The sequence below is a fragment of the Neofelis nebulosa genome, chromosome 2 (assembly GCF_028018385.1).
Source record: "Neofelis nebulosa isolate mNeoNeb1 chromosome 2, mNeoNeb1.pri, whole genome shotgun sequence".
In the NCBI taxonomy this organism is placed as follows: domain Eukaryota; kingdom Metazoa; phylum Chordata; class Mammalia; order Carnivora; family Felidae; genus Neofelis; species Neofelis nebulosa.
This window is the reverse complement of record NC_080783.1, coordinates 39,500,416-39,515,792: the sequence shown is the minus strand read 5'-3', so window position 1 is coordinate 39,515,792 and position 15,377 is coordinate 39,500,416. Positions and strand designations below refer to the sequence as shown.

Sequence of the window (15,377 nt, the reverse complement as noted above, 5' to 3'; positions counted from 1 at the left end):
TATTGTCTTTTATTTATTTATTTATTTATTATTATTATTTTTTTAATGTTTATTTATTTTTGAGACAGAGAGAGACAGAGCATGAACGGGGGAGGGTCAGAGAGAGAAGGAGACACAGAATTCGAAGCAGGCTCCAGGCTCTGAGCCATCAGCCCAGAGCCCGACGCGGGGCTCGAACTCATGGACACGAGATCGTGACCTGAGCTGAAGTGGGACGCTTAACTGACTGAGCCACCCAGGCGCCCCTGTCTTTTATTTTTTCCTCACAAGGTCTTTTTGATTTTCTAATCTCTGTAGAAAGATATTCAGTCTAATCACAGAAGATATTAAATATCTAAGTTTCATTTAGTTTTTTGTTTTCCTTCAAGACTACCCGGTTGTGTTTTGTTTTTCCAAATGGATGCAAGAACTGTCACTTGAAAATATACGCAGAATATGAGCATACAAAAACACCCAAGTCCACATTTTATTTGTGCAGTTGTAAATGCTAGCTTTCTGAAAGTAGTGCTTGCATTGTACTTTATTTTTAAAAAATAAGCCAGCTCAATGTCATATCATCATATTCTTTGATGACAGTACTTTTTCACCTTGAGGGGTAATCTGTCTAGAACAAAGAAAGATTGTTTACTCATTCATTGACCTTTGATCTTTGGTTCTGTGAACAGCAACTAGAGCAGACTAATCCCTAGCTGCAAGATGTGCATTCTGCTATTAACATAGGAATAATGGATCAGATAACAATTTTTAATAAGCAAATCTCAAAGCCTCGTCTCCTCTTTTCAAATAGGAGGGCAAGTAAATGTGCCTGCATGGTTTATTACCTTGAATCAAGTTACATTTAAAAATATACATGCTCTACCTCTCATTCAGAAGAAGAGATTTTTAACTGTAACCAACAAAAACTATGATCTTTAGGGGATATTCTACAGCATTCACTTGATAACATCAAAGGATTCCTTAGAAAACTGGGTAATTTATTCGGGTATCTGGAGTGCATTTGCCCACTATGCCCCCTAGTGGGATTTTAGGAAATTCTATTGTTTAGAACTAGATGCTTCTTGAGAACTTTAGTGAAAAAATTGTATTTAAAAATTTTTCAAACTATTTATTTTAGTGGGGGGGGGGGAGCAGAGAGAGAGGGAGAGACAGAATCCCAAGGAGGCTCCGTGCTGTCAGCGAGGAGCCTGATGCAGGGCTTGATCTCACAAACCATGAGATCATGACCCAAGCCAAAACCAAGAGTCCGACGCTTAACTGACTGAGCCACCCAGGTGCCCCCAAAAAAGTGTATTTTATTTTCACTTCAGTTTCTATCAAAGATTGTGATAAGAACAGTTCTTATGAAAGTTCTTCCATGAGTGCCACTTCTGCAGTTGTTGTCAAAGGTCATTGAAACCAAGTTCAACGATCTTACTTGAAGTACCACCTATATTGCTTGTTTCCAAACCTAACTGATCACTAGAAAAATATCCCTAGATGATTCTGGCAAACTATTTCTAAGAACCAACTATCATGTTGAATCCACATCTCTAGGGCAAGAGGTGGTGATGATGGATTTGTATTTTTAAAATGTCACCAGGTGATGGTGACACGTAGGATTTCAGAACACTACCTCATGTACAATGTCCCATTTAAGACCTCCCGCTCAAAATCTGATACCAGGAAAAATACCTGAGCAGTCTAAATTAACTGTTTAATCCGAGTGAAAACGTGTCCAATTTTCCTCTTCACTTTAGAAACCAGGAAACTTAGAGCTTTATTTTATTTTAAAGTTTGTTTACTTATTTTGAGAGAGACAGAGAGAGAATCCCAAGCAGGCTCTGCACTGTCAGTACAAAGCCCAACTCAGGGATCCAACTCATGAACCATGAGATCATGACCTGAGCCCAAACCAAGAGTGGGCTGCTTAACCGACTATACCACCTAGGTGCCCCTGGAGCCATATTTTATAACCATGAAATCATAGCAACTGTATTCACTCAAATAATGGTAATCCTTTACTCCACTTTGAGCATATCTAGTACAGTAAAACCTTGGATTGCGAGTGACTTGTTCTGTGAGCGTTCTGCAAGATGAGTGAACATTTCTAGTAAATGTTAACTTGGTAAATGAGCGATGTCTTGCAATACAAGTAGTACATGATCCTGAATGTCACATGATCACAAATGAGTCAATGGTTCTTGAAATTCACTTTGATATACAAGTGCTTTGGATTACAAGCATGTTTCTGGAATGAATTATGCTCGCAAATCAAGGTTTTACTGTTATTCTTATTAACTTGTTATATTTGTTTCATAAGCTCCCTCAAAAGTCATTCTTGAAAAAAAGCAGCGTATGACCAGAGAAGGAGGCAGTAGACTGAAATTAAACAAAAGACAAAGTAAACTACGTTTCTCGAGAGACTTCTATTTTTGGCAAAATGAGGAATAAATAACCCGAAAATAACTGTCTAGTTCAAAACATAGAAGTATATTGGAAAAATTGCCAAATTTAGCTTTTATAATACATAGGTAAGGAAGCTAAGGAAGCAATAATAGGGCAAGTCTAGGGGCCAAACGGCACAGAACACGTGAATTGAGAGGCAATTGTGTGTAGAAGTGAGCAACTGCCCTGGAGATTGCTGATCGCTGGTGGCCTAAGCTTTGCTTTCATGAGTCTCCAGCAAAGTGGGCTTATGTGCAGGGGAGGAGAATGGAGTGAGAAAACAGCTGTCAGGAAACAGAGCCTCAAGCCTGAGCGAGAAGGGAAGTCATAACTGATACACCAGTGGGAAGCCAAGAACACTGAAATGTGACACAAAATTTCAGAATGCTGAAAGGTGATGGGACCTTTCAATGAGGGGGCAAAATTAAGGAAAATATCCTGGTTAGACCTTGTTTTTCAGTGGAGAAGAAAAGGATGGCCATCCTAGGAATTTATGACCACCAGCCTGTTCTCAGATTTGGGTAAGCATTCACACGGCCAGTGTTTTCCATGAAATTCTCAGCAAGAATTTTGTTAAAAATCATCCTTGGTAAGGGGCGCCTGGGTTGGCTCAGTCAGTTGGGTGACCGACTTCGGCTCAGGTCTTGATCTCACAGCTCGTGAGTTCAAGCCTTGCATGGGGCTCTGTGCTGACGGCTCAGAGCCTGGAGCCTGCTTTGGATTCTGTGTCTCCCTCTCTTTGTCCCTCTGCTGCTCGCACACTGTCTCTCTCTCAAAAATAAACATTAAAAAAAAAACACAAAGGTCCTTGGTCTGCAGGGGCCTCCAGAGTAAAATATGCAAATTCTAAAGGAACCAATTTAAATTAAGGCCTCAAGGATTTCCCTGCATGAAGTTCTTACATTTGTAAGCCCATAATAAGGTAGAAAGAGAAGAATGTGAACAGGGAAGGGCAGTGGGGAGCAGGGAGAGCTAAAATGTATCACTAATATTCCATTTCTCTAGTTAGATTGTAAGTAGATAGGGGTTAACTTTACTACCACTTAAAACTACACAATAGTCTCTTGGACTCCTGTATACATGAAATATTTGTAAACTATTTTAAGACTAAAACAAGAAAGCTACTGGTTGGAGTTACAAAGCTTGAAAACCTTTCCAATTAAGGAATTAGACACGCTCATTTCATATACTAGATTGCAGTAACTACTTTTGAAATGTCATAGTTCAGCATAGCATTTGCTAAATAAATGGCCAAAGAGAGAAGGGAAGTAGAATCTATGATTTGGAAGTACAGAGACATTACTACTTTTGGGAAAAGATATATGAGGAGAGTCTCATCGACTGGGGGACAGTTTTACAGAGCTAGCAAAGTGTAATGGAGGTCTATGGCATGGCCTGTGTGCTACAGCCAATACTCACTGACTGCTTTAAACCTGGTCACAACTTAAAACTTTCCCTTAAGAAAATTCTCAGTCTAGTGGAAGACTAGGAAGAAACTAGGAATACTGTAAGAGCAGCTAATGGGAAAATTGTATTTTTTTTAATTAAAATTTTCTGATAAGTCAATGTTACTAGGCCATTTATATTATGCAAAGCAGAGGATATGTGTCCACAGCTTTTAGAGGTTGAAGTGAATATCATCATGCAAATTCAAACAATCATAATATCCTTGTTACTTACCCATTTGGAATACAATTTGGTCTCAACTCTTGGCACAAAACTGACAGCCTTAATCATGATATCATACACATTTAGAAGGATGTCTATATAGTCACTGAACTCAGGTTCAAACTTAATGGTGTCATTTTCAAGAATCAGCCTCATGATGAAACCTGGATGTTCAAAAGCTCTAACAGAATCCTGCAAAAAATATTCATAAGTGTATGTGAATATTGACATGAATTGAGAGAGACTCAAGAGTGCACTGGTCCCAATTAGAACACATGGGAACTCACCCTTCCTCTTATGCCCTAGACAATTAAGCCAATGAGGAGCTCTACTAAAAAGGTCAAGAGCAATTTCCAGCTAGACTTGTTGGTATCTAGTATTCACTGGGCCTACAGATCAATTATAGTGTCAAGGTTCCAGAAAAAGGAGGATATGCATAGCAGTGGGGCTCTAGAATCACATAAGAAAGAGTCCAAGAGAACATTTCAATTCTTAGGCCCAGCTCACATTCTAACAGGACCTTCTTCCAGAAAGAAAAGAGTTCCTTGCAGAAATCTCCAGCCATCATGACCCAAATTTCCCAATAATGAGAATTTTCACTTCTCTTCACTAATCCGCAGCAATGTGATGAGAATCATATATCCTGAATATTCAGGTTGACGCTAACTTTTTTACAACAGGTAAGTGGTCTAAAGATTTACTTCCTCATCTTCTACTGGTAGATTTTTTTTTATGTTTTCCCTTTTGAAAAGAAATTAGTAGATGAATACTGGTGTAACTACACCATACTTACTGGTGGTCGTGCAATTAGGTCTGTGAAATCCTGCATGGAGACCAAAGTGAGTTCCTGCAGCTGTAAAGTCATAAGTGTAGCAGCGCAGTTGAAAAAAGATTCCAATTTGGCATTGCTGTCACCAGTTGGCAATTGCTTTTTTTTATTACCCTGGTAATAAATATTCTGCACTTCTGGAAACCACCTTGAAAGCACAAAAGACTTTTAGAAGTTAATACTTTCAGCAAATTACTCCTTTTACATTAAGCATTAACAGTAACTTCTGGACATCCAAAGGTCTTCACAGAGAGCTGTATTGCTCACTGACATTATCCACCCTCTGAAATGTAAGCAGTAGCATATTTCACTTTTGCTAGGAAAAGAAATGTTCATCATAGCCGATAGAAAATGACTCAACAATGTGATGCTGTAAGAAAAAACTGGAAGTCTAACTCCTGAAACCATGATTCCTATACTACTGAAATAAAAACTATTGGATATTACAAAATACTCCTTACCAGTCTCTAAAATGTTCCTCAGGGAACGAATTTGTTAAACGTAAATGTAAATATCTGATTAGACCAAGAGAGTTATTTGGTTCAACCAAATAGGTTGAATTTTATCCTATGCTTTTTCACAATGACTTGAAAACAAGACAAACCAATAAAATCAAGTGTATATGTTCTTATTCCCCTCAACGTGAAATCCTGAAAGAATGACTGATTTAAAACAGTTTCAAATGTGTATGTATCTTTGTAATAAAAGGCTAACAGTAAATTTATAAACAAAAATTCAAGTTTCCCATTTATAAAACCACTAACACTACAAAATTAAGGAATGTTAATATTTCTTTCATAAGAGATAATGGATTTTTTAAAAGTAGAGTGCACATATTTTTAGGAGTTGCCTGAATGCTCCAAGAGAGATCTAAATATTAAATATATGTATTCATTCCTTTAACAAATACGTGTTTAGCATCTATTGTGCATTAGGAACAGTGTCACAAGATATGACATCATCCTTTCTTTTATAATAATGAAGGCAATGTGTCATAGCAGAAAGACAGTCTTGAAGTCAAAGGATTAAAATATAATTTTCCATGTAAGTAACAGAGAAGGGTTTCATAATGAAGATGGCATTTCACTGAAGGATGGAAATGAAATGAGGAAGATTGTGAGAAAACGACCTGAAGGAGAAGTAGGATAATAAGAAAAAAATAGGTGGATAAGTGGGGCTAATATATGTGAATCATTTCATTGTCTGTAATAGAGATAATATAGAGATTTATTCCTAGAATAGGAAGAAATAAGTGGGAGAAAGTCTGTAAGGACTTTTGCACAACTTGAGAACTAAACACAAGAAGTTGCCACAGCCTCATGCTCCAAAATAAAGCCATGGTAGATAATTCTCCGGTAAGTTGTCATTGTTTAAGCAACAAATAAAGAGGACAAGAGGCAAATACCAAGTAGTGAAGGGCAAAGCTAGATTAAGAAAGGAGACTGAGAAACTTCCAGTAGTTCAGACAAGAGATGGAATAAGTTTGGGGTTATATCACTGGATAAAGCGTTTGTCTTTTTTTTTTTTTTTAAAGAAAATCTTGGGGCGCCTGGGTGGCTCAGTCGGTTAAGCGTCCGACTTCACCTCAGGTCATGATCTCACGGTTCGTGAGTTCGAGCCCCGCGTCGGGCTCTGTGCTGACAGCTCAGGGCCTGGAGTCGGCTTTGGATTCTGTGTCTCCCTCTCTCTCTTACCCTCCCCCATTCATACTCTGTCTCTCTCTGTCTCAAAAATAAATTTAAAAAAATAAAAGTTAAAAAAAAAAAAAAGACAATCTAAAAATTTTTCAGCCATTGTTCCAAAGGCTCCCTATTATGTATAAAACATTTGGTACAAAATTGTTACTCAGTCTTCAAAGTACTTATGGGCTAATGGAGGAAGAGACAAACACATAAATACATATTATAAAAGGAAGGAATTCTAACAGAATAAAGTATCAGAGGTATTCAGAAGGGAGAGATAATTTTTCAAGAGGTAACAATAGAGATTTCACAGAAGAAATGTCATTTGGACTGCATATTGAAGGACAGAAGAGAAACTTCTTCAGTAATAAGAAGTACCATAAATAGTGTGAATCACAATATTTTGGTGATGGCATTCAAGAAGCTTTTGTTCTGTTTAATTTCCTTAACCTCTGATTCAATTTGATATAATTACGTGTGCAAAGACGGCAATGCTAAGAGGGAGGCAACTAAACAACTTTCAAATTTTCCTAGAATCCCCATCCTACATATAAAAAAAATAAGTAACTATTTTAAAAATCAATAATTGGGGGTGGCCGGGTGGCTCAGTCAGTTAAGCATCTGACTTTGGCTCAGGTCATGATCTCACGATCTGTGGGTTTGAGCTCCGCATCGGGCTCTGTGCTGACAGCTCCGAGCCTGGAGCCTGCTTCAGATTCTGTGTGTCCCTCTCTGTCTCTCAAAAATGATAAATAAACATAAAAATAAAAATCAATAATTGGCTAAAAAGGAGAACAAAGAGCCTTTACCCATTGAATACTTAACAGTGGTAAGATACAGTTACAGACTAGTCTTAGAAGTTATGTCCTGTTTAACATGAAAGTTTCTCCAGGCATGGCCCAAGGTGAAAGTCTTTTCAGAACTGAGAATGCAGGAGATAGGTTAGGTCCAGGTTGCAAAAGACCTTAAAAAAGGTTAAGAAATGTTGACTTATTTGGTCAATGAAAGGTAAGCAATGAATTAGGGGTTAAGATTCATGTGCCAGTAGTTTGTAGGCTACCTGGGAGATTAAAAGAGCCTGCCCCGAGTAGTTGCAGTGGGAATAAAGGGAAAGGCGTACACACAGAAGAGGCTTCTGAGAGAAGATAAAAAAATAGTTGGTTGTCCTAAGTCTCAAAGAATATAAAAGGATTGAAATCATACAAATTCTAAATCAGTAACAGAAGGACACTCTGGAAATTTACAGATACATGGAAATTAAACAACATAGTCCTAAAGAACCAGCCAATCAAAAAGGAAATCACAAGGGAAATATGAAAATAATTTGAGATGAATGAAAATGAAAACTTTACCAAAAATCACAGAATGAAAAAAAAGCAATGACCAGAGGGAAATTTATAGTGGTCAACACCTACATTAAAAAATAAAAAAAGATCTTGGAAGGGCGCCTGGGTGGCTCAGCAGTTGAGTGTCTGACTTCTGCTCGGGTCATGATCTCATGGTTCATGGGTTCAAGCCCTGCATTGGGCTCCAGACTGATGGTGTGGAGCCAAAAAAAATAAATAAATAACTTTAGGGGGTGCCTGGGTGGCTCAGTCAATTGAGCATCTGACTTCAGCTCAGGTCATGATCTCGCGGTTTGTGAGTTCAAGCCCCTCATGGGGCTCTGTGCTGACAGCTCGGAGCCTGGAGCCTGCTTCAGATTCTCTGTCTCCCTCTCTGCCCCTCCCCTGCTCATGCTCTGTCTCTCTCTGTCCCTCAAAAATAAATAAATAAATGTTGAAAAAAAATTGTTTTAATTAAAAAAGGTCTTAACTCAATACCCTAAAATTCCACTCAAAACTGGAAAAAGAAGAGAAAACTAAACTCAAATCAAGGAGAAAAGAAGAAATAAAGATTTAAGTGGAAAAAATAGAGAATTAAAAAAATAGAGACTCAAAACAGACTCAAAAGTTGGCTTTTTAAAAGATCAGCAAAATTGACAAAACTATAGCTAAACTGACCAAAATTGAAAGAAAGAAAGAAAGAAAGAAAGAAAGAAAGAAAGAAAGAAAGAAAGAAAGAAAGAAAGAAAGACTCAAATTGTTAAAATTAGGAGTGAAAAAGAGAACATTAATATTCACCTTATAGATATTTTTTAAAACTACAAATGGATTTAATGAACAATTATATGCCAACAAATTAATCTAGCAAATTCCTAGAAAGATACAAACTGTGAAACTAACTCAAAAAGAAATAGAAAACATGAATAGAGCTATAACAAGAGGCTGAGCTAAAAACCAGAAAATTTTCTTAAAAAATAAAAAGACCAGGACCCAGGAAAAGATGGCTTCACTAGTAGGTTCTATAGAACATTTAAAGAAGAATTAACAACAATTCTTACCAACTCTGCCTAGAGAGAGGGGGGGGGGGGAGAGAGAGAGAAATGCTTCCTCATTCTATGAGGCCAGTATTATACCAAAACCAGACAAAGATATCACAAGAAAAAACTAAAGACCAGTATTCCTTTTGAATATACACAGAAAAATCCTCAACAAAGTACTCGCAAATGGAATCCAGTAGCACATAAAAAGAATTACACTCTACGGCTAAGTGGGACTTATTTCAGGAATGAAAGATTAGTTCAATATATTAAAATGAATATATTAATAAAGTAGAAAAACCCATTACAATCTCAGGTGCAGAAAAAACATTTGGTAAAATCTGCCCTACTGCATGATAAAAACAATCAAGAAACGAAAAATGAAAGGGAAATTCCTCAACCTGATAAAGGAAAACTATATAGCTAACTAAATGCTGCAAGACCTGTACTGCAGACTCTAACCAAAGCAATATGGCAAGGAGAAGAAAAAAATCAAATGCTTCTGAGAAATGAAGAAGTAGAACTATCTCTATTTCCAGATAGCACAACCTTACATAGACAAAGATATAAAGGTTCCACACAAAAAAACTATTTGTGCTAATAAGCAAGTTTAGCAAGGTTGCAAGACACAAGATCAATATATAAAAAAATTAATAGGCTTTATCAAAATGAAAAATATTCGTACCTCAAAGGACTTCTCAGGAAAGTGAAAGGATCTGCCACATAAAGAGACAAAAATTTGCAAATCATGTAACCAATGAAGATTCAGTAACAAGAATATATAAAGAGCTCTTACAATTCAGCAATAAAAAGATCACTCAATACAAAGAGAGCAATGATTTGAATAGACATTTATCCAAACAAGATATGTATATTATATATATATATAGACAATAAGCATATGAAAAAATGTTCAACATAGTCATCAGAGAAATGCAAATCAAAACCACAATAAGAACTTTACATCTATTAGGATGACTATAATCAGAAAGATGGCCAATAACAAGTGTCAATAAAGATGTGGAGAATTGGAACCCTCATACATTTTTGGTAGGAACATAAATCTGACAGACCCTTTAGGAAGCACTGTGGCAGTTCCTCAAAAAGTTAAACATAGAGTTATTATACAGCCCAGCAATTCTACTCCTAGGTGTATACCCAAGAGAACTGAAAACACGTTCGTAACATTATTCCTAATAGGCAAAAAGTAGCAACAACACAAATGTATGTGTACTGATGAATGGATAAACAAAATGTGTTAGATCCAAATGATGAAATATTATTTAGCCACAAGGAGGAATAAAGTATTGATATATGCTATAACATGGATGAACCTTGAAAACATTATGCTTAGTGTAAGAAGCCAAACACAAATGGCTACATAATATATCATTCCACTTACATGAAACATTCAGAATGGAGATAGAAAGTATATTGGTGATGGCCAGGGCAAATGCGGAGTGATTGATAACAGATAAAGGTTTTCTTTTGGGGGTATGGAATTAGTGGTGATTATTGCAAAAACTTGTGAATATATTATAAACCACTAATATGTACACATGAAAGTGGTAAGTTTTAGGGTAAGTGAATTATATCTCAGCTTAAGAAAAAACACAGCAATACACTGTTTATGGCTGGGGGCAGGCTGGAGGTGGTGAAGATGTTGATGATAACCAAGAGACAGAAAAAGTCATAAAGTTTTCAACTTGGCCTAGGAATGGTCCAGAACAGGTAGAGTCTCAGATCTGGAAGAAAGAATAAGCCCTGTTATGGAGATGCTGAGATTCTGATGCTGATATAGCATGGAGATACAGAGTACAGAATTAGTAACAAGGGCCTAGAACTCCAAAAGCATAAGATCTTCAGACAGATGAAACAGATAAAATCATGACATTGTCAAGAATATAAAGAAGACAAGAGCAAACTTAGGGGTTTGCACTTGAGGGGCCTCTATTCTTAGGGATAGTAAAATTAAGTACAGCTGGGGGAAAAACAGATTGAAAAAAGAAACAGTTGGGGCGCCTGGGTGGCTCAGCCGGTTGAGCATCTGGCTTCAGCTCAGGTCATGATCTCACAGTTTGTGAGTTCGAGCCCCGCGTCAGGCTCTGTGCTGATGGCTCAGAGCCTGGAGCCTGTTTCGAATTCTGTGTCTCCTTCTCTCTCTGCTCCTCCCCCACTCATGTTCTGTCTCTCTCTTTCAAAAATAAATAAAAACATTAAAAAAAATTAAAAAAAAAAAAAAAAAGAAACAGTGGCACATGGACCTAGAAAAATGGGTTTCCAGAAGGCAAGGGTGATAAACCATAGCAACTACTGCATAACAGCAAAGGATGAGTATGCAAAGAAAGGTCTGGGTTTCGGGTAGAGGTCCTAATTAATCATTTACCAATTGTTTCTTCACTGTGGTGAGGTGATGTTCTGCCTTTTAGCCATGATAAACACATTCTGGCTCACTATTTAAAGTATGGTCAGAGTGTTGTCTGAGAGTCAATCAGGAAGCATCAAGAGATACAGCTCATCAGTCTACAACTCTCAGCAAAAGTTTTCAATAAAGGTCTGTACTCTGCTCTGTACTTTGACACCCAATTTACCAAAATTTACAGTAGTAATATATTCCTGAGGTATAACTCTGAGGTTATAGATCAAGAAAATGTACTTGTATTCTGTCTTAAGAGGTCATTTTATTCTCTGTAATGATAGGGTTTCATTCTACATCTCTCCTCTGTTGAACGTTAACTAAATACTAATATTATATAAAAGTCTAGAGTTCTTTCAAATAATGCCAAAGATTTGATTATAATATATTGGAGAAGAAAAAAAGATAAAGGAAAGGTTCAGTCTTCAACTATCAGGATATATTTCTAAATAACTTTTGGAAATCATGAAGCCATGCTGGAGTTTCACGGCCTCTGTTATCTGCAATTTGACCTAATTTTAATGTCCTATTTGTAACAACCTAATAACCCACGAGAGAAACAGTTTTCCTGTATTGTTTCACAGCATATCGTCTGGCACCTAGATCAATAATTTTCATATCTGGCTATTCCATTTTGAAGGGTCAAACCAAAAAGATGTTGAATTAATCATTTGAGAGGTCTAACCTCTCAATGTCATTGTAAACTCATTTAAAGAATATATTTTCTCCACCTAATCATGCTTTAAACTCTTCTGCATCCCCAATCCAAAAGCAAAATCAAAGAGGTACAGTGCCTTATACATATTAATAGATGTCACAAATATCTAGCAAATGAATTAGTTGATGATCATTCCTCCCATTACATTCAACCCCACTCTCAGAGCATTAAGTAGAAACCAGACATTGGGGGAAGAAAGCACTATCATCATTTTAGTTTCTGCATCATCTGTGCTGTGTAGGACATCTTCTGGATGGACATTACAGACCAAGGCACTTAAAGACATTATATTTAATTCTTGAACAGGAATAATTAAAAATGTTTTAATAGGATTTTCTAAATGCATTTAAAATATAGTTCCCCACCAATCACATTTTTAAACTTGTTTTCTTCCATGAAACTTCAAAACTTTACATTTTAAGTAGAGTCTCTTTGGCAGATTCCATGTGTTTCATGACAATGGTCTGAAATACTGATAGCTCTAATGCATCCTGGCGATTATGAAATTCTTCTGTATCAACTAAACGTAATTTTCTGCAAGAGATAAAAATGAACAATAATTAAGGCAGGAGGTTTTTTTTGCATTTAATATATTTGTTAACTGATCTCCTCCAAAATAGGATATTCCTAGGCTCATTAAGGTTTGTGTTTAATAAAATATTTAAAAACCTGAGATTTTAAAACGTAATTTTAATTTTAAAATAATTAATGTAATTAAATTCAATAGGAACACACGATCATGAAATGTCACTGTGAAATAGAAGAGAGTTGACATGTTTTTATTTTTGGTTTCAAACTGGAACAATTAAAAAACAGGAAAAGAGGTGAAGCTCAAAGCTTACAAAGCTCCTAAAACAAAAATTGCACCCACTCTGAAAAGAAAGCAGCCTTAGATTTTAGGGTGTCATGGTGTGGTAGAGTTCTCACAAGTAAGACCTACTGTATCAAAATATTTTGATCCTGTCCGGTTTTGATTTTTTTTTTTTTTTTAAGAAAACACAGTGCTTACTCTAGTCAACAATTCTCCATACAACTCCTTTTCTGACTACAGTGCTATGGATCTTTGTTATACATGATTTATACCTTTAAGATTTTCTGTTGGGAAAACTGGACAGCCACATGCAAAAGAATGAAACTGAATCCGTATCTTACACCATACACAAGAATTAACTCAAAATGGATTAAAGACTTAAATGTAAGACCTGAAACCATAAAATTCCTAGAAGAAAACATAGGTGGTAAGCTCCTTGACATCAGCGTTGGCAATGATTTTTTTTGGATCTGATGCCAAAAGCAAAGGCAACAAAAGCAAAAAAATAAACGTGTGAGACTTCATTAAATAAAAAAGCTTCTGCACAGCAAAAGTAAGTCATTAACAAAATGAAAAGGCAACCTACTGAATGGGAGAAAATCTTTGCAAATTAAATACTGATAGGGGTTAATGTAAAGAATTTATAAAGAACACATACAACCCAATAGAAAAAAAATCTGATTAACAAATGGGCAGATATTTGAATAGACATTTTTCCAAAGAAGATATACAAATGGCCAAAACGTACATGAAAAGATGATCACTAATCATCAGGGAAATACAAATCAAAACCACAATGATACATCATCTCAAACCTGTTAGAATAACTATTACAAAAAAGATAAGAAGTAACAACTTTTGGTGAGAATGTAAAGAGAGAATTCTTGCGTACTCCTGTTGGAAATCTAAATTTGTGCAGCCACTAAGGAAAACAATATGGAGGTTCCTCAAAAAACAAAAAATAGAACTACCATGTTATTATCTAGCAATTATATTTCTTGGTATTTATCCCAAGAAAACAAAAACACTAATTCAAAAAGATTTATGCACCCCCTTGTTCATTGTGTTATTTATAATAGCCAAAACATGGAAACAACCTAAATGTCCATTGCAAGATAAAGAAAATGTGGTATACACACACAACGGAACATTATTCAACCATAAAACAGAATGAAATCTTGCCACTTGAGACATCATGGGTGGACCCTGAAGGCATGCTAAGTGAAATAAGTCACACATAGAAAGACAAATACCTTTATGATCTCATGTATATGAAATCTAAAACAACAACAAAAACAAGGCTCATGGATATGGTTGGTGGTTGCCTGAAGCAGAGGCTGGAGGGCAGGCAAAATGAGCGTTGGGGGTCAAAAGGTACAAATTCCCAGTTATAAAATAAGTAAGTCACGGGAAGTAACATATGGCATGGTGACTAGGGATAATAATACTGCACTGCATATTTGAAAGTAGCTATGAGAGTGGATCTTGAAAGTTATCAACAAGAAAAAATTTTTTTATGTACGAGGGTAGATGTTAACCAAACTGTTGTGGTGATCATTTTGCAATATACATACAATATATACAAACATCACATCATTAGGGTGTATACCTGAAACTAATATGTTACATGTCAATTCATTTTGGAATTCATTTTGCCACTCAGCCACCAGACCAATTTTCCCTGCAGCTCCTTAGTGTTTGATTTGAGGCAGAATTCTAGGCATAGGCTATCCATCTTTGAGGTCTTGAAATTGAAAGGCCTTTTCACATGTTTTAGAGTTCAACAACTTTCCATGAAATCCCTGACAACATTTCCCATTTGGTCCATAGTCTGAATTGTTACGAAGATGAGAACAACACGACCAGATACTCTTATTCTCTCAGGATGATCCCAACAATAACCTAGCAGTAGAACAATAGTTTCAACCACTGGTTTAAGACTATAGGAGTAAGGGAAAAGATTGCTACTTTGCATTAGTTTGAACTTGGTTAGCTAGAGAATAATGTTAGGTTTCTAGGTCTCAAAGTTTAATGATGATGAGTCCTCTAACTGCCGAAATCTCTTCTTCATCTCAATTATCTATTAATAGAACCAAATAATAGGCTAAATCACTCAGGTCCTGAACCCTAGGACCTTTGCTAAAGGAAGATGCCATGTGATGTTCATCACAGGTTGAAACACATCTTGACCCTTGGATCCATCACTGATTTCAAGCAGGAGGGATTTCAACAGTTCAGGCCCAACACTGCACACTTAGCACCAAGTCCGTCTCTGATTTTGTTCTCCTGTTCTCAAACTTAGTATCACTTCTTAAAGGGACCAAGTCACCCTCCAAATTTCACCCCAAGTGCCTGCATTTCTTGTTTGTTCCCTGAATTTTTCCTTTTCTTTGAAACACGTTTTGTTCTTGCCAGTCCCCCTCCCTCGTTACATTCAAAACAGCACACTATAGACCACGTTCTGCAC

General features: G+C 36.5%; 1 protein-coding gene across 3 annotated transcripts in view; it reads right to left on the bottom strand.

Moving 5' to 3' along the window:
• The window catches only part of DNAH7 (dynein axonemal heavy chain 7), a 265,127-nt gene that overhangs the window by 208,308 nt on the left and 41,442 nt on the right, over nt 1-15,377 (bottom strand). For all 3 annotated transcript variants that reach the window (XM_058710674.1, XM_058710688.1, XM_058710679.1), the window contains 3 exons: nt 12,514-12,633; nt 4,886-5,069; nt 4,105-4,284 (listed from right to left, as the gene is read on the bottom strand). In XM_058710674.1, coding sequence (XP_058566657.1) covers nt 4,105-4,284; nt 4,886-5,069; nt 12,514-12,633 — 484 coding nt within the window. The remainder of the gene's footprint in view (nt 1-4,104; nt 4,285-4,885; nt 5,070-12,513; nt 12,634-15,377) is intronic.